The 25,407-nt window shown below is 32.3% G+C and overlaps 6 protein-coding genes across 7 annotated transcripts; 3 read left to right on the top strand and 3 right to left on the bottom strand.

Annotated features, from left to right (window-relative positions):
- LOC111678513 (putative gustatory receptor 98a) lies at window positions 1-3,209 on the top strand. The gene is made up of 4 exons (XM_023439889.2): window positions 1-874; window positions 936-1,012; window positions 1,096-1,254; window positions 3,025-3,209. Exons 1-4 carry the CDS (start codon window positions 1-3, stop codon window positions 3,082-3,084), a joined length of 1,170 nt encoding a protein of 389 aa, XP_023295657.2. The 3' UTR covers window positions 3,085-3,209.
- A 599-nt stretch (window positions 3,210-3,808) lies between these two features.
- Window positions 3,809-11,752, bottom strand: LOC111678494 (splicing factor 3B subunit 3). 2 transcript variants are annotated; one of them, XM_023439865.2, is made up of 9 exons: window positions 11,536-11,750; window positions 11,004-11,242; window positions 10,351-10,716; window positions 9,119-9,593; window positions 8,710-9,044; window positions 7,467-7,774; window positions 5,252-7,265; window positions 4,929-4,999; window positions 3,809-3,865 (listed from the first exon to the last, which is right to left on the bottom strand). In XM_023439865.2, exons 2-7 carry the CDS (start codon window positions 11,227-11,229, stop codon window positions 5,295-5,297), a joined length of 3,681 nt encoding a protein of 1,226 aa, XP_023295633.2. In that variant the 5' UTR covers window positions 11,230-11,242; window positions 11,536-11,750; the 3' UTR covers window positions 3,809-3,865; window positions 4,929-4,999; window positions 5,252-5,294. The 2 variants fall into 2 exon arrangements, with proteins under 2 accessions (XP_023295633.2, XP_023295634.1); XM_023439866.2 differs by lacking the exons at window positions 3,809-3,865; window positions 4,929-4,999; window positions 5,252-7,265 and adding an exon at window positions 8,129-8,357 and having other exon boundaries at window positions 7,640-7,774; window positions 11,536-11,752.
- A 704-nt stretch (window positions 11,753-12,456) lies between these two features.
- LOC111678499 (THUMP domain-containing protein 1 homolog) lies at window positions 12,457-13,523 on the top strand. The gene has a single exon (XM_023439872.2). It carries the CDS (start codon window positions 12,494-12,496, stop codon window positions 13,460-13,462), a length of 969 nt encoding a protein of 322 aa, XP_023295640.2. The 5' UTR covers window positions 12,457-12,493; the 3' UTR covers window positions 13,463-13,523.
- Window positions 13,469-15,710, bottom strand: LOC111678498 (peroxisomal membrane protein PMP34). Its single transcript, XM_023439869.2, has 3 exons — window positions 15,098-15,710; window positions 14,916-14,976; window positions 13,469-14,499 (listed from the first exon to the last, which is right to left on the bottom strand). The coding sequence occupies exons 1-3, from the start codon at window positions 15,167-15,169 to the stop codon at window positions 13,664-13,666; spliced, it is 969 nt and encodes a 322-aa protein (XP_023295637.1). The 5' UTR covers window positions 15,170-15,710; the 3' UTR covers window positions 13,469-13,663.
- Window positions 15,711-16,032: 322 nt separating this feature from the next.
- LOC111678493 (claspin) lies at window positions 16,033-20,467 on the bottom strand. Its single transcript, XM_023439864.2, has 6 exons — window positions 19,498-20,467; window positions 19,360-19,439; window positions 19,143-19,289; window positions 18,102-19,011; window positions 17,005-18,038; window positions 16,033-16,943 (listed from the first exon to the last, which is right to left on the bottom strand). Exons 1-6 carry the CDS (start codon window positions 20,302-20,304, stop codon window positions 16,184-16,186), a joined length of 3,738 nt encoding a protein of 1,245 aa, XP_023295632.2. The 5' UTR covers window positions 20,305-20,467; the 3' UTR covers window positions 16,033-16,183.
- A 110-nt stretch (window positions 20,468-20,577) lies between these two features.
- Window positions 20,578-21,536, top strand: LOC111678510 (nucleolar protein 12). The gene is made up of 2 exons (XM_023439886.2): window positions 20,578-20,732; window positions 20,791-21,536. Exons 1-2 carry the CDS (start codon window positions 20,671-20,673, stop codon window positions 21,515-21,517), a joined length of 789 nt encoding a protein of 262 aa, XP_023295654.2. The 5' UTR covers window positions 20,578-20,670; the 3' UTR covers window positions 21,518-21,536.
- Window positions 21,537-25,407: the final 3,871 nt, after the last annotated feature.

Below are 25,407 nucleotides of genomic sequence, written 5' to 3'. Positions count from 1 at the left end.
ATGTGCGGTGACATTAATTACCAAAGCTCCAACATTATTTATCGAATAACATTACGACCAATACGTTTGTTAATGTTTATGATCGGAGCTCTACCATATGAGTTTAAACATGAGCAAAAATGTTCATGGTTTAAATTAATTTGGCGACTTATACACTTTACACTCCTCGCCATCTTCTTGGTATGGATTTCCGTTTTACGTTTTTTAAGTTTTCACGAAGTTTTGTACAAAGAAAATGATGTGTTTTCAATTAGTATGGATATGATTAGCTATTCCTCGTTAATCATTATACATGTGATAATATATTGGGAGAATACATGGAAAGCCTGGCGATATAAGGAAATTTTTGATAATTTTGAATTATTACGCAGAAAATTTAAATGTGAATTTCAAAGATCTATAGATTTGGGTCGTATACGTTTATATGCTGTTCTGTTGTATGCCCTACTGGCGGTATATATGATTATTGTATTGTTTATTATTTTTATACGTTATATAAAATCATTAAATGGTTTTCGTTTAATACTTCTACAATATGGTGACACCATACTTAAATTGAAATTAATCGAATTCTCTATATTTGGTGCAATAGTTGTGGTTTTTGAAATGGAATTGAATTGTTTTCTTGTACACTATATTAAGGAAATACGAAGATGTCAATTTGCCGATTGGCCTGTTAAGCGAAAACTCGTTGAAAAGCTATATATTTTACAAGATCTACATAATATTCTAATAGTGAATGTTCGTTATATTGAGGAATATTGCTGTTGGAGTTTACCCGGTTTATTTTTGAAAATGTTTTTCGAATTTATTATAACCGCATATTGGATCTATTTCAGTTACGATTTTAATATACCGGCAATATTTCAATCGTGTAAGTTTTTGTCTTTGAATAGTATTTTTCTAATTTTATTTAAATAATTTTAAAATTTTAGATGGTTGTAGTGTAAATACTTTAAATTTGATCATATTATTTGTCATTTGTAGCATTGGTTCTAAATGTGAAATGCTGGTAAGTTAGAATTTAAAAATAAAATCATTAAAATATCGTAATATCTTTTAAAATCGATTTACCCGTTAATGTTATTTTTCAAGGATAAACAGTTGGCTAATACGTTACATATGATAAAATACGATCGCCATGATCCCTTCTTGAATGCTTGTTTAAATGAAATCTCATTGCAAACATTGCATGAAAAACTCTACTTTACAGCTGGTGGTTTTGTTGATGTAAATTATTCATTTTTGGGAAAGGTAAGTGGCAAAATATAAATACATATTAGAGCGGGTTTTTAAGTTGCCAAATGACAATTAATGGCCCCTATTTTTTGGAATCTAAAAGTTTAAATGGCGCCGCATAAAGCAAGCATAGTGCCAGAGTAATAATCCAAGAAGCCTTGTAAAAGAAATACCGAAACGACCTATACCTTTGTATAGGAAACCAGATCGCTTAGACTTAGCAAAGCGATCTACCAAAATCCAATGAGTTTATGTTTCTCAAAGCAAAAGTTAGGTTATAAATCCGAATGCATATGGTTAATATGTAGAACACGAACAGTAACGCAGTACCGTTATCCGACACGAAGGTAGAGCAAAAAGGACGGTCTGATTACCCTTAAGAGATAATGCCAATGACGCACGACTATCTTCCTTCACCCAGAGCAGAATTATGAATGACGACGCCTATTTTACATTTCAATTTGAACCTCACACAATCGTGTGATCATTGCGTTACTGAATGCGTAATCGTAATCGAAATGCAGAATAGAAGTGAATGTTAATCTCTTTTGACCTGGTCGACACAAAGAAACTTTTGTTTCAGAAACTACGTATTAATTACATTGATATGTTGTTGTACGTATGAGAACAATAAGACCTGGTTCACACTAGGAAACTTTTTTTTTGGGAAACTTTTGTTTTTTGTATGTAAAAGAAAGAGAAAGAAATATCAACCATCACTTTCACACACAAAATCAAAAGTTTCTCAACAAAAGTTTCCCAGTGTGAACCAGGTCTAACAAAACAAATTTCCGAGTACGGGATACTCCGTACCTCGAGAGAGATAAATGATATTCGTTCTCAAAGTTTCCCAAAAAAAGTTTCTTAGTTTGAAACGGCAGTTTGATGCTTTTGAGTACAAGAAAAATTTACAGTGTTGTCATACAAAACAACAGAAAACTTCACTGTTTGACCACCTCCATTGGGCGCTTAAACTAGCAAACATGTGGAACAACTCTCGCGTCATCGTTTTTATTTCTTAAGGACGTTCAGGCCTGTGCTTGTTGCTGGGCTTTCGACAGAATTACTTCTCACCCCGCACTGATTTAATGCACTACTTCGTAGAACTGTTATAAGTTATGCGTTGTCTTCATTAAACGCGTGCTTTCGTTTTACCTCAGAGTAAGGTTATGTTTTTAATTGGTGGAGACCATAAAATACTCACGATATAACCTGGTGGAGACCATTAAAACTCTAAAACTTATTTCTGGTGAGACCAATAATACTTTTGATGAAATTAAGTCCGGATGCTCTAACTTCCTATATGAAGGTATAGGCCGTTTGGGGGATTTTCTCTGTGTGATAACCTGGCAATGTGAGTGCTTTAAAAAAATTAAACCATCTCAATTGGGCGCTTAAACTAGAAAACTGAGTTCTCAAACACAACTTTCTAGGGCTAATTTTAGGTTTAGGAAGAACCGATTCTCGTGGGAACGAGTTTAATCGATATCGTGTTTTTATGCACTTTACCCCGAACTCAAAACGTGTAAAAGTGTTGCAGATGTCCTTCGATATTCGTAGAACTAAGTTTTTTAAGATTCCACATATTGTACGGTCATTAAGTAGTATTGATTGATTTATCAGACGAACAACTCGTTCTTAATCATTTCACTAACATATGTTATTCCAATATCTTTTGTTTAACATTTCTTTTCAATTTAGTTAACACACAAAAATCGAAAAAAAAATATCAGAATTTCATTCCGATCAACATCATTAAAACTTAACTTTTCATATTTTTTTCAGTATATATTTTCAGCTATTTGTTATATAGTTATTTTAATACAATTTCACATGTCCGTATAGAGGAGAGAAAACACTTTTAGGTATGTATTTATATATTTTTTTATTACACATAGTACATAAATCATTTAAAATTAAAAGTTAATATTATAAAACTAAAAAGTACATATTCTGCTTTATGTTAATGAATTGGCAGTCATGTGTATGGTTGTATTGGATAATGAAAATTTACATTGAAAAGTTTATTTTTTCTTTTTTTTCAGGAGATGGTTGTTAGATGTTTAATATTAAACTGAAAAGACAGATAGCAAAGAAAGATAAAATATATAATTAATTACATTGTTTTAAGGAAAAAAATCAATAGAAATTTAATAGTTTTTTTTTTTAAAGGAAATCAGCTACGAAATTTATAATCAAAATATATTCATAGTCTAACATATTTTGTAGAACATCATTTTTATTTTTAAAACAATTTTTAATTTAAACATAACTAAACAAATATTTACCTTTTAAGGAATTGCTGCTGGAGTTGTTCAATTTGTTGAAGTAAAATATGTTTAATTTAGTTAACTCCTTTAAATAGAAAAATAATAATATAAAAATTATAAATTAAAATGTGTTTTTATGCTAAGTAAAGTTTCAAATGACTTAAACATTTTAAATATATTATTCAATCAGTTAATTTAATTTTACACAAATCATGGTTTAAAATCATAGGTGTCCCAAGGTAAAATCTCTAATCATCATTAAAACTATATATTTTGTTTAATATTTATAACAAACTTACCTTTTTCTAACAAAAATTCCAAAGTTTAAACAGCCTTCACCAAATCCTTTAAATAAACTGTAAAGAAAACAATAAAATGAAATATTTATTAATATTATAAACTAAGTAAAAACTAATAACATTAGTATTTATGAAAAGTACTAATCAGTTATAAGTTATAATCAAAGTAAATTCTTTAGTCTAACATATTTTATAAAAACATCATGTTAATACATAAAGGGTAAATTAACTCGTTATAACCCCTATTCTACATTTCGATTACGTTATACGCATTCATTTACGCAATGATCGAAAAAGGGTATTCCAAGAAAAAAAAAAACTGAATCGTAAGAAAAAGAAGAAGCAATTCAATCTCGTTTCAACACTTTACGATTTTTAAGCGGCGGAGAGCAGAGCTACAAGTTGAGGCGGCTTAAATCGCCGGCGGCTGGCCACCGGTAATATTTTGCAAGCCGCGCCTCCGCCAACTTTTTTCGGCTCAAAATCTAAGCCGTCTTAAGCGGCTACTATAAAGTTTGGAAGAGCTCATGTTAGACCTGGTTCACACTGGGAAACTTTTGTTGAAAAACGTTTGATTTTGTGTGTGAGAGAAAGTGATGGTTGATATTTCTTTCTCTTTCTCTCACACATAAAAATAAAAAGTTTCCCAAAAAGAGTTTCCTAATGTGAACCAGGTCTTAGGGTTCTATAAATCGACTTTCGAATAATCGACTTTTTGTCAAAAAAAGTCGAAGTCGACTATTTTGTTTCAAGAGTCGATAATTTGACTATCCTCTGTGAAAAAAAGTCGACTTTGTTAATAAAAGTCGATAAAGGTCGATAAGTCGAAGAAAGTCGAAAAAAAGTTGAAAAGTCGTAAAAAGTCGAAAAGTCGTAAAAAGTCGAAAACTCGAAAATTGTAGAAACAAGTCAAAAATAGTCGAAAATTTAAAGAAAGTGGAAAAAAGTCAAAAACTCTAAAATGATCGAAAAACTCGAAAAAAGTCGAAAAGTCGGCTTGTATCTGTGTCGGAGATTCGAATCGAAATGCAAAACCAAAGTTTCCATACGGAGAAAATTTCGATTCAAATTGAAATGCAGAATAGGGGTCCAATAATAAAAATAAAACTCTTAAACTTACCTTAAGCTAAAGTACGATCTATATTTGTTACTTTTCCATTCATTGATTTTAATGCAAGTCTTAGAAATAAGCTGAAAAATAGAAATAAATAAATGTTATTAATTTAAAATATTTAAACGCTAGTTAAAATAGTTTATTTATAAATTTATTATGTTCAGTTTTAATATAGATTTACACTAATCATAAAACAATTCATAGGTGTCCCAAGGTAAAAACTTTAATCATCATGTACATAACAAATTTTCTTTTAAAATATTTTCAATCACAAACATTTTGTTTAGACTAATACTTTAAAATAAAAGAAACTTCTTTTCTTTACTCACCTTATTAATAATAAATAAATTACACCAAATAACGTCAACCAACTTAGAAGGCATAACGCGTTCTAATATCTTCCAATTTTTTGCAAACTTGATTTGGCGTACGGAACATATCCGCCGCTATAGACTTTTGTTTAGCCGGATCTATTGATAAATACTGTTCGCATAGATCACCATCGATAACATTTTTAACTGGATAATAAGCACTACGATAACTGAGATGATCACGACCACACAATGGTGGATTCTCATTGCGCATATGCATTTCGAGATGTTGAAAGAAATCGAAATCTTCACGACTTGTAAAGGGTACAAATGCTCCAACTGTACCACTAAGAGTGGTATAAATCATGGCCTCTGAACCACCCGGTATAAGTGTTGATTTCTGCAGCGACATAAGAATCTCACCTACATGGAAGGTGGAAATGTTTTCAGCTTTTTGTGAAGCACCCGAAAGTAGACCACGATCCCATAAAGATTTTGTGCCTGTAGGATCTTCATCGACATCATCTGTTACGGAATGTGGTAAACGTTGTATGCTCATATTGCCAAATTTATCACCAATTGCTATGGTATCATAATCCAATAATGTAGTAGCTGTTACCCATCTGGGATGTGTGTCATCGGCAAAAATGATCAATTGATTTTCAGCTCTTTTATAGCGTATAAAGAATATAGATTCTTGAACATCTGAGGCATAAACACGATGACCCATGGCTTGTATATTGACTATTTGATAGGGTATATGTTTATTTTCACATTTACGCAAAAGTTTTTTCTTGCCCAAATCATAAATACGCAAAATACGACCACAACCGGCCAATAGACGACCCTGGAAACCGCAAAGAGCGCCCGGCACTTCCTCCAATTCAGTACGATGCAAGAAATCCAATTGAGAACATGTAGGATCAATTTTGTAAATATCTATAAAACCTCCATTTGTAATGCGAGGATTTAACAATAGTTCCTTAGCTATACCCACTGCTAGATAGTAACGTCCATCTTGAGCCACCGAAAACTTCAAAATAGCCATAGACATAATGGCCTCATTTTGTGTTAAGGGAATTTTGAATAGGGTTTGTCCATGTGTGGGATCTAATGCACGTATTTGTGAAGCCCACAGGCCAACACCAGCTTTTGGAGCAGAAAATATATCTTCGGGTAAGACTTCATTTATAAAAGCATTTGCCATTTCATTGGCCAATTCACGTTCCTCCTCACCAGCTGCCATGCGCATTTCTTCGGCCATTTGCTGTTTACGGGCATTCTTAGTCTCTTCCGTATAAGCATTATGATCTGTTTCGGCTATAATCATGCGTCCAGTATCGGGATGTATGACAAACGTTCGAGGGGTATATTCCAAACCAAAGGAAACTTGGTTAAAAACAGCTCCCAGCTTTTCTAAAGCCAAAATACGCAGTGTATTTGTTGAAATGGCCACAATACCTTCACTACATTGTTCACTTGAAAAACCTGAGGCATATTCCAAAGTCTCATAGGATAGAGGTGTTAAATGGAAACGATTTTGATAATAGTAAGATAACCAGGAACGACTAGACATGGCCAATACTGCTTCTGAGCCCTGCATGCGTATGCGGAAAAGTTTTACAGGTCTGGAACCCAAATAACGTGTACGTGTATCAGCCAAATCTCCCGAAACTGGATCCAAAACTGTACGCAATAAAACACCATTGCTAAGACCTATATTGAGATATATGGTGCCTCCCTTTGAAGGTACATTTGAACGTTCATTGGTTTCATCATTGGCACTGGATGAACTTTCAGTGTGTCCCATTTCTACTAAGCATAGAGATTCAGCTGGTGATGGTAAAGCTTGCATAGAGCAGGGAGTTAAACAATCATTAGGATCTAAAGATATAATGCGCACAGTATTGTCAGATAAACCAACAGCTAAGAACCAAGAACGTTGTTCACCTTCCGGTACAGTACCCAAAGCCATGCACATTATTTCGGCGGGCATTTCAGAGCGTTCAGTGTATTCATTTAGTTCACCCGTCTACAAAGAAACATAAAACAAATAAAACTTTAAGAAATTTGATAACAAAAAAGTTATACATTAAAAAAATTTGAAAAAAAGTAAATAAAACTCAGCACTGCAGGACACATAGTGTCTCAACACGATTGTTCTTAATGGTGTTTTTGTCATCAGAGTAACATTTTCTATATTTTATTTATAAACATTTTGAAAAATACTTACAGCATCCATTTCAAAATACACCAATTCACGACCCGACAGTGTTATCACCACCTGCCGTTGATTGACGGCACATTTGGTTATAGATTTTTTGCCGGGAGCACGCCATTCATTAACACGTTTATCCGAACGTATATGACGTATACCATCTGGATATACTTGCACAAGAGCATCTTCACCCAATGAAGCACAACATAAAGTGGGTGTAGTACCCAGAAAACCACTATCTGTTACTTCCTCTACTGTCTCACCAATACTCAATACCAATGTAGCATTTACAAAGGATACTATAATATAGGCATCAAATTCATCTAATTAGAGGGGGAAAAAAGACAAAAAAAAAGAAAATTTACCTTTTAATTAATTAATCTTTTAACTATTTTGTTATTTTAGTTTTAGCATTAAGGCAAAACAATATTGTTTTTGTTTGTAATCAGGTATCAAAGTTGAAATCAAATAAATTCAGCTGAAACACGGTGATAAATCACATCATTTAAAAACAAAAAACAATATGTTAAGCCTACCTTTTAAACAAATTTATTTTAAAGTACATATAGTTAAGTAGTAGTGTAGTATCTGTGCTTATGTAATTGTTCTTATGCACAGCTTTTTATCTGTTTTTTTAAATGTTAATTTATTAAAATTTTATGATAATGTTGCCTTACCTATATTTGAGTAACTGGTTTAAATATATTTTTTTGTTTAAATATTAAAGAAGTAGTAGTAGAGAGGGGTGGAAGTTTTGTGTGCAAATAAACTCTTTTTTTTCAAAAACACTAGACACACTCTTGTGTTGTCTAATGTCTGGTGGGTTGGGGTTTAATTTTGCATTTATTTGCTTTATTTTAATCTCAAAACCACACGGCTTTTTTCAGCACACAAGAGTTCAAGCGCCTGAAATAATAAAAAGAACTGGTGTTTGATTTTCTTTCTTTTTTTTGCACAAAAAAATATGATTCTATTGTTTAGTAGAGAAAAATTATGGATTTTTTATGATAAAATTCAAAATCACCAGCTTTTCTTTTTAAAAAAAATTTACACCAGCAAAGAGTGTGTTTATGATATAGAGTAGAGAGAGGAGAGAGTATTTAACAACACCAAACAAATATAGGCATAAAATGCAAACAAATTAGAAATTAGTTGAATTTACATTTCAAATTGCTTGCATTTTCTTAATATATTTTATGTATATTATATAGATTGCCAGTTCGATAAATGGAAAAAAGTTGAATAAAGAAAAACTTACCATCAACACGTTTTTTAACAGTCCATACGGCATTTGGATTACCAGGTAGTTCAGAAACAGCCATTTCAGATACTTCTAAGCCATGACGTAGCACACGCAAAGAAGATCTAGGACCACGACCACATAAAACATATAATTGTGGTGTATCTTCATTGGCCAAATCAGCAACTTGTGATGATATAATGGGTGAAAATGAGGGCATTTCATCAACCATAACTAAATTCTTTAAAGGTCGAGGAGCAAAGAAAAATGTTTCACCTTCCTCTAAAGGCATGGCTGAACTAAATTCTGGTTCATCGTCATCATCACCCAAATGGGCAATTTGATAAAGATAACTATGAAAAAACAAATAAAGAAACAAATTTTATATACAAAACAAAAACATTTTCTTTCAAAAATCTATACTTACTGGTTGCCAAATTCACATGCAACAAACAAGAAACCCGTCTTTAAAACACACATAGATACAGCTGGAGGTACGGTATCAAAATATTTTAATTTAATTTCTGATACCACATCATCATCAGTTTCTAGTGTTACTTTAAATATATCACCCTGTTCGGTTTGTACCAAAAAGAAATACATGCTTTTTGTACGATGTGTTGCGGAACATATGAAAATCATGCCACGTTCTGGATCATCTAAATCATTACGTCTGCGTGGTATGGGACAACGTATATCATGTTGATCACCTAAATTTTTGTATGTTAAATAGTTTTCAGAACAAATTAATACGCCAGAGGGACCATCATTGCCGCCTGGTACTGATATAAGAAAATTTGCATGTTCTTCTAATGGTTCTGAGTATTTACGTACAACATGATTTAGACCCAAATCCAATTCGTAGAATGTAAGAGTTTGCTGGGTACGTTCAGCAGCATCGCCTAAAATTAAAAGAAAGGGGGATAATAAAGTTAAAATCTGTTTACTTCTGCTCTCAAAAGAATCTATAAAACCTTATCTAAAACTGTCAGTTTGTTTTTATTAAATTTTACTTAAGCTACGTTCATACCTATCAAATATTTGGCGAAAATGACGTGACTTACATTCTAGAAAAGATCATTATTGTAAGCAACATATCAGTGAAGTATTTGCAAAGAAAGCAATACAAATACCAATGGTTCAGAAGCTTTGTTAAACGCATTTATCTAACACTTAGCCAAAGTCAATGATTAAGTAAAGAAATTCCCAAAAACTGACATGTCTAATAAGTGTAATAAAAGATTACCATAAAAATATATTGAAATTTAAACAAAAAATTTTTAATAAAGATGTAAGTGAAACACCCTTTGTAAAGAACTGATTTATAACGAAAAAAGTGGAACATTTTCAAAATCTAACTAATATTTATTTATTTTTTCAATTTCTTAAAACAGAACCTTCCCATTAAAACAAATAATATGTTTCAGCTTAAATTTGTCAAGTAAAAGTTTGTTAAGAAAATGTAAGCAACATATCAGTGAAGTATTTGCAAGGAAATTAATACAAATACCAATGGTTCAGAAGCTTAGTGTTTGCACACTTTTATCTAGCACTTAGCCAAAGTCAATTATCAGGTAGTTTATCCTAAAAACTGACATGTCTAATAAGTGCCACTTTGTACTTTATTAATTAAAGATAACAAAAACAAAAAAATCTCACCTGAAGGATCATTATCGGCCTCTTCATAATCAATTTCCAAACAAGCAAACATAGGATTATCAAAACCTACATCAACTCCCACCATATGATAGGTAAAAGTATTTGATTTATGAGCTTCTAATGGCGAAGAAATGGTTAAACGTGCTTGGGCATCACGATTGAGTATATAGGCTAGTTTTTGTTTTTCTACTGCACCAATCATAACAGCACGTCCTTTGGGATCTATGGCCAAATATTGGCCAGGAACAATGCGACGGCAACCGGATTTACCAAAGGTTTCCTGATGAACCTTATCCAAACAGTTTTTCGTTGGATTATATTCCAAAATAACAATGCGTCCAGAATCAGAGCCCACCACAATATAATCTAAAAGTTGCAAACAAACAAAACCATTAAATTAATCATAAATTACATCATTTGTAACAAATTGTTTGTGTATAGCAAATAATTTGTATCTCGAAGTTTCAGTTCAATATGATATTAAATGAATCACATCAAATGCGACGCCAAGATTTTATATTTTCTCTAGCACTTAGTCGTGTTTACAAAGACTTACTGAAATTCCAGACTTTTCTATGGAATCTCAATAGGGATTTGTGCCTGTACTTAGAAATTAACAGAAAATAATAATAATAATAATAATGGCTGCTTACCTTTAGTGCCACCAGTCAAACGGAATGACATCAAAGATCTAATGCAGCCAAATACCTCAGTGGAGAGTACAGTATGTACTTTGCCAGTATTCGAGTCAGGCCTAACAAGTTCTAGCGACTTGCCACGTGATAATAAAACTTCTTGCTGTTTGCTGCCGGAAAAATTACCATGTACAGCATGCGTAATGCCGGTGGCTTTTTGTAGGGTCAGATTATACAAATACATTTTCAATTCTATTCTGTAATAGACACAAGCCGAATGAAAAGTGAGGTTAGCATTTAAAGAAATTAACATTTATTTTTGAGGTTAGATAATTAGTGAAAATTTGTTCTGTCCTCGTAATTCCAGGGTGATAGTAGGGCAAATGAGCTTCAGTATCACCTAACGATGCTAATGAACAGTAAAATAATCTTGCACGTTAAAAAATTGCGACCAAAGCATAGAAATTTCTATGACCCTGGAGATACATCGTGCCTACTAAATTTTTTCCAAATACTAACAATAACTTCTTTATTATAATGTATATATTACCTTTATCCTATTTCAAGTAACATTAATCTTTCCTAAAACTAGGATGCTTGCGGATTAAAATTTCTCTTTTGTCAGGGGTATACTGTACAAAATTGCTTAGCGCTAGATTTTTTTATGACGCGCTACGCCATTTTGTTAACAATTTTCCCACAAATTCTCTAAAAAAAAATTAATACCAGATGCTCGCACCTCGCCGGTTGAAAGTAAAATGAAGGAAGCCGAAAAATTTTCGTTAAATACGATTAAATGAACTGCGGCCAGAGCCCTACGCCGACAAATATTAACGGCGACGGGGACTGACACTAAATATGTCGGCGGCGGCTTAAAATCGAATGTAAGCCGGCAAAGTTTTTAACTACGTTTAGTTTTTAAATTTTCAACGATCTTAAATGAAAACGGAATCCGACAGATCAGAATGTGGGATTTTAAAAGCAAATATATTGTTTATAATAGGGTTGTATAGTTAAAACGAAACGACATTTCGCTTTTTTGCAATTATTTAAAAGTCGATTTTTGTATTTAATGCGATTTTTTGACTTTCTAACTATTTCGACTTCTTTGGATTTTTTTCGACTATTTTATACTTTTTTCGAGTTTTTTCCGGCTACTTTAGAGTTTTTGACTTTTTTCTACTTTTTTATATTTTCACAATATTTTACTTTTTGATTTTTCCGTTTTTTCACTTTTTCAACTTTTTACATTTTTTTTACTTTTGGACTTTTTTTTTGACTTTTCGACTTTTATTTAACTATGGTCAAGTTTTTAACAAAATAGTCGACTTTGGCTTTTTTCGAGAGAAGTAGATTGTTCGATTATTCGAAAATCGTTTTATAGAACCCTACAAAGAAATGTCAAATTCTATTTAACCTGGCAATGCTATATCAATATGTTTACATATGTTTATGTTTTGTAAACATAACCTCACTTTTAAAATTGACACTGAAACCATTTAGAAAAAATGAGTGAACCACCGGCAAAAAAACAAAAATTTCAATACAAGAAAAAATTCTATCAACCAAATAGGAAGCAATACTTGGAAGTGGGTCACAAAGGTTTCCTAGCTACCTGCAATTTTAATGAAAAAGACTGCGTAAGGGAATGTTATAATATATTGAATCAATATGCCAACGAATTGTATGGACCAGAGGAAGATGAACACACAAAGGTAAGCAATGAACAAATTGCAGATAAAACTGAGGAAGCCAACGAAGAGCAAGCTACAGATGATATTGCCGATGTATTGCAAAAACAAATCGATGCCACACAATTGAAAAATAAAACTCCTGGCAAACGTCGCTTCCAAGCTGTTGATACGGGTGCTTCAAATTGTGTTTTCATTAAAACCACGCTAGATGATCCGGTAGCAATGGCAGGCCATATTGTTAAGGATATAGCAGCGACTAAACAACAAAAAACACGTCATCTCTTACGTTTAGTGCCCATAGATGCTGTGTGCAAAGCTAATGACAAGGATATTGTAAATACCGCCGGACAATTATGTGACAAGTATTTCCTTAAGGAGCCCACTACATTTTCTATAGTTTTTAATAAAAGATTTAATAACGATATAAATCGTGACCAAATGATACGTGAAATTGCCGATTTGATACACGCTAAAAATATAAAAAATAAAGTGGATTTGAAACACGCTAAGAGGTCACTGGTAGTGGAAGTTATTAAGGGTTTATGTTGCCTTTCGGTCGTAGATGATTATATGGCTATGAAAAAGTACAACTTGGTGGAATTAGCTAGAGCTAATCAGGAATACAATAAGGATGACAAGAAACAAGATAAAGATTCGGAGATTACAACTACGAGCGAAGAGAAGACTGACGTTGAAGAATCTTCTACTAAGCAGGAGGAGAAAGAAGAGCAAGCTAAAAATAATGAAACTAGTGCAAACGAAGAACATGTAAATAAAACTTAAGTTTTCTCCAAACTAAAATTAATTTTTATTTTTACCAATAAATAATGTTTTAATTGTTTAATGCTTTCAAATGCGTAATGCTTTAAAAATAGGCCAGCATTAATCGTTTAGTAAAACTATTGGAATGTACAACATTCCCAGCCGCAACCTTAAAAATATGACTAAATTTTATTGAACCAAATATTTTCCTTTTTATTTTTATTACATCACTTTGGCGGGGGTTTTCTTTAGGAGTAGACCAACTGTATTATTAATTTTTTCGTAAGCCATAAACATTAAGGCGGCCGTTAAGACAGTTTGCAGAATTTTCGCTTCCATGCCCCGGAATAGGCCTCTAAATCCTTGATGTTTTACTATATCCAATATCATTTGTATCATGCCAATTTCTTGTGCTTGTTTTGATGTGGAGGGTCCACTGTGGCTGCCAGGCTTTGTACGATGTCTCTGTTTGGTTTGCACCAATTGCAAAGGATAGGTTAAGACGGTGGCAAAGGCTTTAGCGGCAGCACCAATAAGAAAATAACCCAAACTAGAGATTTCTGTTTTACCAGAAATACGTATTAAATTACGCTTCAACAGTTCGTACATCATAAACTGCAATGAAGGATTCGATACTAGGATCAATGACGGTATGGTACCGGACCACAAACCCTTAACGCCTTCTGTTTTAGCTACATACTGTAGACCGGAGAAGAGACTTTTATAATACTTATTTACTTCATCCGAAGTGCCGGCTACATCACGCATACGGCATCTGGTATTAACAACCCAAAATGGTGTTGTTGTAAAGACATTTATTATTCCAGCTATGGCACCCAACATTAAATCCTTTAGAGCGCTCTGTTGTCGTTTATCGCCTCCACTAGCTAGAGCTTTTAAAGTGTGAAATGTATAGAAATAGACAAAGTTAGAAATACATAAACTCTGTAAAACTGGCCCGAGACCACGATATAGTGATTGGAATCCCTCGCCCAAAACAATTTCCTTGATGACTTTCATGGTACTCCGTGCCTCTCCGGTTTTATCAGGATCTTCCACTGAAAAGGGCATTTTGAGAATTAACAAAATTAAGAAATTTTCAATAACTTCGGAATTATTGTCTAGCCTACAGACCAGATTATATATACGCCAAGTCTTGTCTATTGCCTGGACTACAGTGTATTCTATAGTCTGTACTATTGTCTGTTTTGTAATTTTGATTATAGTCTATTCTATAGTTTAAACTATAGTCCAGTTTAGTCTATAGTTTGGACTAAAGACTGGACTATAGCCTAGTCTATAGTATGGACAATATTTAACACTATAGTATGGACTATACCCTATGGAATATAGCCTAGTCTATAATGTGCACTATAGCCTGTTCTATATTCTGGAGTCTAGTATGGACTATATGTATTCTAGGTTATAATCTGGACTATTCTAAAACATCTTGATTTGTTTATCACAAACTTACATTGTAATCTTGAACGTACGGTATCCAAGGGATAAAAAGTAGACATGGCTATGCAACCACCCTAAAAAATAAAATAATTTTTATTTATATGTATATCTTTCCACGTTAAGCTAAGTTCTAATGTAATTTTATCTTCAAATATATATTAGAGTATACATACACATAAAACAATATATACTTACAGCTGCTCCCGACATGGCATGCACCCATGATTCATATGTAAAAACTTGACTTAATTTGGAAGAAGCCACCATTGTTATTTAACGCACAAAATGTCTTGGAAATAATATGTTGTTTAATTCGATTCTATATTTATTATTTCTGTGCAAAGTTCACCTTTGAACTTTTTGTATTAATAATTTATGTGTATTCCCCAATCATTCGTCGCACTTGCTGTTCTATGAATATTTTCTACAAACAAAAGAAAGTTCTTGCAAACACCTTAACGTTAGTTAGACAAATGATTTTTATTTTAATATTAATTCATCAATAATCAAATAGTTTGTGGTATATTTTATGTTGATATAGAAGTTTTTTTTTGTAATCGTTGAGTAGTTTAGTTTGATTATATTTTCATTTTGGAGAGAATAGATTAGATTGATTGGCTAGCTCACTGCCGGTATAGATTATATATATTTTTTTTACTAAATTTAGTATATATTTTATTTAAAGCAGCTATTAATATTGTGCTCTGCAAGATGTTGGGTTTACATTAATGTTAATTAATTAACATTTTTTAAAACAAACTTTTGTATATACATTCAATAATTGTTAGTAAAAAGAAATGTAAATTAGTTTACAGACAGAGTTATTGCCAGAGTGGTAGGCAACATTACAACAATTACAAAAACAACTGTTATTTTGTGTCTTCAACTGTCAAAGTACACATGAACAAAGTAGACAGCTGTGTTTTGATTTTTTTTTATCAAAATACAGTGCGACCTCGATTTATGTTACTATAAATATATAATTTTGCAAAATGTAACTTCAAACAATAATAAATTATTCTGGAAGTTAAGTAACTAGATTGATCAATTCAATTTCTATTCGAGATTAGTTCTAGTTCAATTATAGAGTAGTTCTAGCTTAGTTTTAGTGCAAGAAAAAGCCACTTTTGTATAATTTACGATGTTTTTAATCGCTTTAATTTTTTTAGTTATAAACTCATACATATACATTCTTACAAATTAAACCTATAACTAACTAAGAAATCAAATAATTAAAATTTGATCAAGCACCCGCGATATTCTACAATTTCTAGTAATGCTTTACAATAATTGATCTATAAAACATTTATCGCGACGCGGTTCAATTCTTGGTTTCTTCATAAAGTTTTTACCATTTTCATTACTACTATTCAACAAATCATCGGCTTTACGTTTAAGATTTTCATGTTCCTCCTCTGTGAGAGTAGCAAAGACAAAATTTTTTGGCTTAATACTTTTAATGGAAACAGTTCCAGCTGTATCATCCATATCAGTGGCAACAACGGAAGATCCACCTTTTGTAAGGCCAGCTAATTTATTAAGGGTTTCTTTGTCGCGCACCAAAAATGATCCACGTACACTTTTCTTATTCATGGACGAAATACCTTTGGATATGAGGAAAGGTGAAGCTTTCTTAGAGTCTGAGGTGTGGGATACTGAAGTCTTTTTGGCGGTTATTATTTGTAACTTTTTCGTCGATATTATGCTCGTTGTTGTGCTGTTGTTTAGTGACGGTATAGTGGTATTGGGCAATACGGTCGACATATCTTGAGAGTCCGGTTTAAGGCCCTGTTCTTTAAGAAATTGTTCACGTTCATAGCGAATTTTACGCCACTGATGTTCACTGATCTCATCACCGCTATCACCATTTTGTCCATCAGCATTTTCGTCTAAGGGACGCCCATCATCTAGGCTAAAACCACTTTCGGCATTTTTCCATTTAAAGGTTCTTTGTCTTCCCACCCCATCTTTTTCTTCGTCTTCGAAAAGCATATCTTGGATTTTACGTACTTCGCGTAGGTCCTCGTCTAACATTTTACGCCTGAAAAAAAAATTACAAAAAATTATGTGGTTTTGAGGGTTTTAATCTTTAATTAACTTACGCATGAATTTGTCCCAATTCTGTTTGTAATTTTTCTTTGTCAAATTCATCTTCATCACCCAATTCAATGTCATATTTGTCTAAATTCTTTTCATCTTCATCGGCACTGCCCCATTCGGATTCGGAAAGTTCAGCTTCTTTTTCGAAAAAGTTTTGAGCCTGTTTTACTTTGTCCTTTTTAGTCATTTGTACTATAACTTCATTTTCTTCTGAATCATAGTCCACAAAGGTTTCTGGTTCTTCTGCATCAACTTCCTCGACTTCATCGTCTAATTCCTGTTCTTCCATATCTGCCTCTTCATCATCCTTTTCTTCCTCCTCTTCTTCCTCTTCATCATCAGAAAATCCTAGTTTTGCTTTCTTTTTGCTAAGTTTTTTAGTTAATTTCTTAACTCTTTGCTTATTTTCTTCACTCTTATCGAAGTTATCTTCATCGTTTTCTTCATCACTGGATAAAATTTTATTGCACATTGTCTTAGGATTCTCTGTGATCAAATTGTGTTGTGTTAGCTGCTGCGTCTGTGTAGGTTGATCGAATGTTCCCGAACACAATTCCATTAACTCTTCATCATTGACTGGCTTGCCACTATTTTGTGTTAGTGGTATTTGTGACATTAGGGCGTTGTTAATTGAAGTTTTTTGTGTGGCATCAAATGTGCCGGAACACAAAGCCATCAATTCATTTTCTTCATCTGCCAGTGAGGTTTTTGCAGAACCTTGGGTATCGAAGAGAGGCGGTTGTGTAGTTGTTGGTTGTGTTTTAAGAAAATCTATATCATCATTAGCACCTTCTTCATCAGAATCATCAAATGCTTTGATGATACGATTTTTGCGTTGTGATTTTTCTACCGGTTCAGTATTCAGGTCTTCATTGTCGTCTTCATCATCATCCACCTCGTCCTCCTCGTCGTCGTTTTTATTGTCATCTTCATTTTCTGCCTCTTCTTCATCGCTGTTAATCTCCACTACATTATCTTCTTCCTCGTCTTCGTTTTCATCATCCTCTACAACTAAAGCATTCTCCTCGTCATCAACCTTTATTTGTGTAATAAATTTTATTTAAATTTATTTAATTTATTAAAAATCTGTTATACTTACCATAACAACTTTAGTTTTTGGCTTATTCTCCGGTTCATATTCTTCCACTTCCATATCATCATTTTCATTATTTTCCTCGTCTTCATCATGATCATCATCTGCCAAACACTTACTATATTCCAATTCATCCTCTTGCTTTTTATTCAATTCTTCTAAACGTTTCTTTTTGATTATCTCCTTTAGATTCTTTTTCAACTCGAAATATGCAGCTCCTGGTTTGGGTTCCTTTTGTACATCTTTTGTTTCCGTTAGACTTATATTAACTTTTGATATTTCCAGTTTGCCATTTTCCACCGATAGTATATTACAAGCCTCGGTGGTTTTTGATTTACGTGCTTTAACTGTGGACATTAAACGTTTCATAAGATTTTCAATGCCTGTAGATTTCTTTTCGATTAAATTTCCCGTTTCTAAATCGATTAATTTATTAGGATCACCACTAAGTGAGGGACTGCCGGATAGATTTTTTTCAGCCAACAATTGTTTTATGTTCAAAGAGGGTCGGGGTGTATGTTTCTTAACGGGACTTATGCGTATCGTATTCATATCCAGTTTTGGCAATTCAATTACTTCAGTTATTAGAACTTTCGAACTGGTAGGTCTTTCGGGTTCTTGTTCAGCTTGTTCTTGTTCCTGTTCCGCCAAAAGTTCTGCCAATTCCTCTTCCGTTAGCTGTACACCATCTAGATTGTCTTTAAACTCTTCTGTTTCAACATTCTGTTGCATTTCAAATTCATTTGTCACAGTTAATGTTTCTTTAGTGACGTGATCGTGATTCTGTTGTATGATTTCTGCTGGTGCTGCTTTGTCTAGCACACCGTCGTTGTCTTTAAAAACTTCTTCCTCTTCACTTTCAGATTCGGATTTAAAAAATTCAGTCGCTTCCTTGGCGCGTTCTTCCATTAGTTTACTAAATATCAAGTTTATGTTGTTAAAAGATATAAATACTTTAAAATAACCGATTTTTTTCTTAAAGTCCATATAGATCGAGAAAACTTTATAATATTCCTTCATACTTTAAAATGTGTGATAAAAACTTACGCATATTCCTCTAATTCCTCGGTTGTCATCTTAAGTCTTCTCGATTGTACAGCGTTTGCAACAGGACTAGATGTTTGCGGTTGTATAATAGTACGTCTTTTAAGAAATTCATCTAAGGTATGCTTTTTGGGTTTGTGGTAAGGAATACTATAAAAAATAACAAATTATAATAGATTTTTTTTTTACATATTATTAATTTTCTTATAAATTTCTATACCTTATATTAGCCTCTCGATGTAATCTTTGCTGTTCACTTTGTATGGCTTGCATTTCATCCAAAGCTTTCTTGGCAGAGGCCTGAAATATCATATAAACCATTAACATAACAAAAACTACTACACACTTGTTTACTTACTCTCATAACTTTGGGTTTTTTCTCTTTTCCCTTTGAATTTTCTTCATTATTATTGTTTTCCTCAAAATTTGCTCCTTTAGCTGAAGCTTCCAAATCGGATTCATTAACATCTGTTTGAGATTCAGCATCGGAGGATTCGCTATCTACCAGAGAGGAAATTTTTTTGGATTCCTTTTTTGTTTCTTCTTCCGTTTCAGAATTACTATGCACTTTCGTCTTTTTGCTGTTTTTCTTTAATTTCTTGGATTTAGCTTGTGCATCAGAGTTCTCTGTATCTGTATGGTCTTCCTCAGCAGAATGTTTAGTTTTTTGTTTCGATTTTTTACCCTCTTTGGATTTTTTCTTTTGATCCTGTTTTATTTTCTTACTGTTTAATTTAGCACTGGCATCAGTTTCCTCCCCAGAGTCTATTATGCTAGACACTTTATTGGTTTCTTTGTTTTCCTTAGATTCTTCCCCTTCATGTTCGCTATCAGAATCAATTAAGGTAGATATCTTCTTTTTGTTAGTTACTGATTTTTCTGTCTGTTCACCATTAGGCTCTGTTGCTTTGTTGTTCACACTATCTTCATCATCACTGTCTAAGATGCGTTTTGTCTTCTTGACCAACACTTTCTTTTGTGGACTTTTATTTTTTTTGTTAATACTATCCTCTTTATCTTCCTCTTCTGATTCGGACATTAACAAACTCTGTGCACCCAAAATATCCTCTTCCATGGAAATTTCTTTAACATTTTCATCTTCCTCCATTTTTAATTCTTCCATACTGATATTTTGGTCACTTGTATTTGCTTGCTCCACTTCCATATTGTAAAAATATAATTGTTATTTGTAAATAAAATATTTGTTAATAAAAAAACTGCTTAAATAGGCATAAAATTATTATTTTTTATTTATATTTATGTTATTATGTAGAACACAACACTCATCACGAAAAATTATGGCGCGAAATAAATATAATAAATGTCATTGTGATGTAAACAAAAGTTGAATGCTAGTATTAATGAAAGTTTTCATAGTAAACAGCTTATGTACATGTTAAAGAAAAACACTCAAAACAAAAATACTCAATCATTTGACAGTTTTGTAAAAATAACATGTGCTAGCTGCAAAAGTAAACATAAATAAATAATTTCAACGCTTAAATTAAAGTATTACAGAAATTATTGAAAAATGGCACGAAAAAAGGCACCTAAGAAGAAGCTAGAAATTGTTTTTGATCCTCAGAAAAGAAAGTAAGTAATATAACTTAATATTATAGTAAAAATAATTAAAACATTATTCATTTTACAGGGATTTTCTGACAGGCTTTCGCAAGAGAAAAAATGAAAGACGCAAACGTGCCCAGGAAGAGCTAGAACGTAACCTTAAGGAAGAACGCAAACGTATTCGTCAAGAAATCAAAAATGGTGTTAAACATATGAAGAAATCCTATGAACCTCTCAAAGAGCTTACCGATGCCGATAAGGCCAATGAAGATGAATACGAGGATGACGATGTTAAAGTCAAGATAGTGGAATTGTCTACCGGTGATTTGGCGGCACAACGCAATATGTTAGGAGTCAATACCACTCAGGATTCGGAAGAAAGTGCAGCTGAACAAAATTCTGAAGACGAAGATGAAGAAGAAAGTGCCAACTGTATACCAGGTATGGATTTTGACATAAATTCCAAACGTAAACGCAAAGCAGATGCCGAAGAGGAATCGGAAAATGAGGATGATGATAAGAAATCTAACAAGAAATCCAAATTGGGTTTAGAAGATATTAAATCTAAGAAAGAATTGGATCATTTTAAGAAAGTTAAAACTTTAAAAAAATTAAAAAAGAGTAAAGTTTTTAAGATGAAAGAACGTTTGGACAAAAAGGTCAATCAAAAGAAAGCACGCAAAGATAAAAATAACACTCTAAAGAGTTTGCCTAAACATTTAAGGAAAAAGAAGAAATTCGAAAAGAATCCTTATAGCAAGGGCAGAAAAATGAATAGAAAACAAATTAGAAAGAAATATGAAAATAAATAATTTTTTTTGTAATAAAAAACTTTAAAAACAATTTAGTTTAAGTATTTAAAAAAAAAACGGAAGACAAAAGTGTTTTAACTTTGGGATTCGGTAAGTAAAATATTGAATTAAACAGTAAAAATTAAAAAGAGTAAAACAAATATTTATATAATTTTTGTGTCTTTAAAATATATTTTTTATTAATTATTTAATAATTTTTGTTGTTCATTTTTATTCACATACATTGATTTATTTATTAATAATAATTTGTTATTTATTTTAAATAGCTTATTTTATATTTATATATTTTATTTAATAATTTTGTTCATAATCAAATTATTTATTTTATTATTAATTAATTTTCGTCTCTAATTAATTTGTTTTATAACTCAATCAGCAAATTTGATTTGTTTGCATATGTATATATAGTATATATTATCATTCTTATATGATATTTTATACCTATAAGCTAATTTTATTAGTATTTATATATTAGTATGTATTTTTTTAATTATTAAATTTTTTCAATTATATAATTTACATTTTAATTATGTATTTTAGTTGTTTTATGATATTTTAACATTTTATTTATATGAGAAGTTATAAGAAAATTAGTTATTCAGAGAAGAAAATTCTGGTGTGTTTAAAATTTAATGTAAAAACAAAATCGACCATAGGGAGATAATTTGCAAATCTTGAATATATATATGAAAAAGCATAACATGATCTAAATTACAAAATGTTTTTAAAGAAAATTTTTAATGTACTAAATGAGAAATGCTTTATTTTTAAGCCGCAAGTTTTAAATTTTGTGAAACTGCTACAAATTTGTTTGCTGCTTGACTAGTCTTATCAATAGCTTAGTTTTATATAGTCTAGTCTAAAATTTTTACGGTTTTGAAATTAACAAATCTGTTTTAACAACCGAGCTCACAGAGCCATATATGGTTGAAAATTCTACAACCAATACAACTATAGAATAATAGTCTATATACTAAAGTCTATATTCTACTCAATAGTCTAGTCTATAGACTACCCTACACTATAGACTAGTTTATATTATAATGTCAATAGTCTAGTCTATCCTACACTATAGACTAGACTATAGTCGATGATAGCCTAGTCTATAGTACATTCTAAAGTCTGCCCCTATTCTGTATTTCATATTTACGATCGTAATGGAGCAGAATACACACAATCGTTAAGTATTGAAATAAAAATAAATGCTTCTTCTTTTTCTTTTGCAACTCATATTTTCAACCGTTTCATAACTGAATGCAAAAACTTAAACGAAATGCAAAAAAGGAGTGAATGTTGTCTATAGTCTAGTATAGAGTCAATTCTATTATCTGATCAATAGTGTAGTCTAAAGTCTTGTATATTATCTAGTCTTTAGTTCAGTCTACAGTCTAGTATAGAGTATGGGCCTGTTCGAAAAAGCATCACTGCGCTGCATTTGAAGAGCAGCAGTAATGGGTTCAAAAATGCATCACTGTGATATTAGATGTGCAAACGAATGGCAAACACGCATCAAGAAAATGACTGATGCATCATATATTTATTATTTGATTTAGTTTCCTGCATAATTTAATTCGTTTTTATTATCATCCAAAACAAAATATAAACTTAAAATCAACATAGACCTGGTTCACACTGGGAAACTTTTTTTAAGAAACTTTTGATTTTGTGTGTGAGAGAAAGAGATGGTTGATATTTCTTTCTCTTTCTCTCACACACAAAAATCAAAAGTTTCCTAGAGTGAACCAGATCTTATCCATTTTGCATGATCTTCCGTTCGAAGATACAAAGAAGCGGAATTTTTTTAGTTTACATAAAATACTCATTAGCAACAACTGATTTGCATCGCCATCGCTGACTAATCACAAATGCTCATCAGGCCTATAATCTTTAGACTGCTCTAATTTCTAGACTAGTCTTAAGTGTAGTCTGTAGTCATGGCTGTGGGACAATTGCTACGTGCGTGTAAATAACACAAAGGGAGCTTGTTATCTTCATGTTCTTCCCTATCATGGTAATAATGCAATGCGGAAGAAAAGAAAAACTACCAGTACCTCTAGTCTGCCGGGACTATAAACTGGTGATGTTAAATGTAGCCTCGGCTTTTATATAGCATAGGAGAGGCTATGGGATAATTGCCAATTGCAAAAAGTGTTGTACTTTTTCTAACGGCTCACGTAAAGCAATTCAAATTATCAGGCCTGTAACAGAATTCCATTCCAATCGAAAGTGGATTTTTTTTTCTTCAAAAAGTAAAATGACAACTTTTTCAGAATGAAATCACTTTTTACATTTTTAACATGAAATTAACAATCACCCCTATTCTGCATTTCGATTACGTTTACGCAATGATCGAAAAAAGTTATTTCAACAAAAACCTGATCGTAAAAAAGAAGCAATTCCATTTCGTTTCAATGCTTTACAATTGTGTGTATTCTTCATTTCGATCGTAATTGCGTATTTGTAAGTGCCGGTCCACACTAGGGAACTATTTTTGAGTAACTTTTGATTTTGTGTGAGAGAGAAAATGAAAGAATATCATTCATCTTTCTCGCGGTATGGAGTTTCCTTGTTTTGTTCTTCTTCTAATTCGTACAACAACAAATGCAATGCAATTTACACGTATTTTTTGAAACAAAAGTTTCTATGTGTGGACATTGCGAAACATCAAAAGAGAATTAAGAAAAAGTTTCTAAACAAAAGTTTCTTAGTGTTGACCAGGTCTAAGTTGTTGTTTATGTGGCGGAGAGTTGAAACCCAGCAGTTCGACGGGACAGTCCCGAACTGACCACTTAACCTACCACTTGTGGTGTCCCCTAGCCACCTGACTACCCAGGTGTCCGACTATTTTAACATGGGCTTGTCCTACGAGGAAGTCAATCGTCACTCTACACCCTACAAAGAGACAGTAAAGAGACGATTGCCTCCGACACTAAAGTGACGACTGTCTTCATTTTCGATTACAAAGAGTTTATTTGTGACGAAAGACCAAAGAAATACGAATTGGAGTCAGCCAGGTGGTAAGATATTAATGGAACTAAAATTTAAAAATTTCAAGTGTCTACTCTCTAGAATACTATGGGACAATAATGTGACGATTGACCCGAAAGGTATAAATTTGAGTCAACCAGATGGTGGCATATTAGTAGTAAGTAATAATCATTTCTTCAAAAGATGTGTAAAATAACTACTTTCGGAAGTACAACAAAAAAACTATTTTTAAGAGTATAATCTTTAGGTTAATTGCGGACAGTAAAGAGACGACTGTCTCCGCTCCCGCTTACAAAGAGGACACTAAAGTGACGACTGTCTTTATTCTCGATTACAAAGGGTACATTCGTGACGAAAGAACCAAAACATATTTCACTTTGAATCGAAATTTTCTCTATTTTCTGCATTTCGATTCGACTCTTCGCCCCATAAACAACAACTTACAAAAACGTAATTGATCGATATGCAGAATATACAGACACTCGTAAAGCATTGAAACGAAATGGAATTGCTTCTTTTTTTCTTCCGATTTAGTTTTTTGTTAGAATACCTTTTTTCGATCATTGCGTAAATGAATGTGTAAACGTAATCGAAATGCAGAATAGGATTGATTAATCGGCAGAATAACTTTTGGTTAAACGATAACTGGAGATTGTGTTAACAGGGCCAATTGGGCTAAAAGAGTAATGTGTCGATCAAGAATTATAAAAATATAGATTACGCATTGCGCAGGTTTTTTTTGGTTTAAATCAACAGGTGTTCGATGTGCTACGTCACATCAGCAAATAAAGTGATTGACGTCTAAAAAAAAATTTAAAAAAATTTTAAAAACGTCAAAAAATTTTGTAAAAATTTAAAAAAATAAAATACTTTAAATATGAAATGCGCTGTGAAAAATTGCA

This window comes from Lucilia cuprina, chromosome 5 (genome assembly GCF_022045245.1).
Source record: "Lucilia cuprina isolate Lc7/37 chromosome 5, ASM2204524v1, whole genome shotgun sequence".
Taxonomy (NCBI): domain Eukaryota; kingdom Metazoa; phylum Arthropoda; class Insecta; order Diptera; family Calliphoridae; genus Lucilia; species Lucilia cuprina.
Note: the sequence above shows the minus strand (reverse complement) of the source record. Positions and strands in the feature narration are given on the sequence as shown.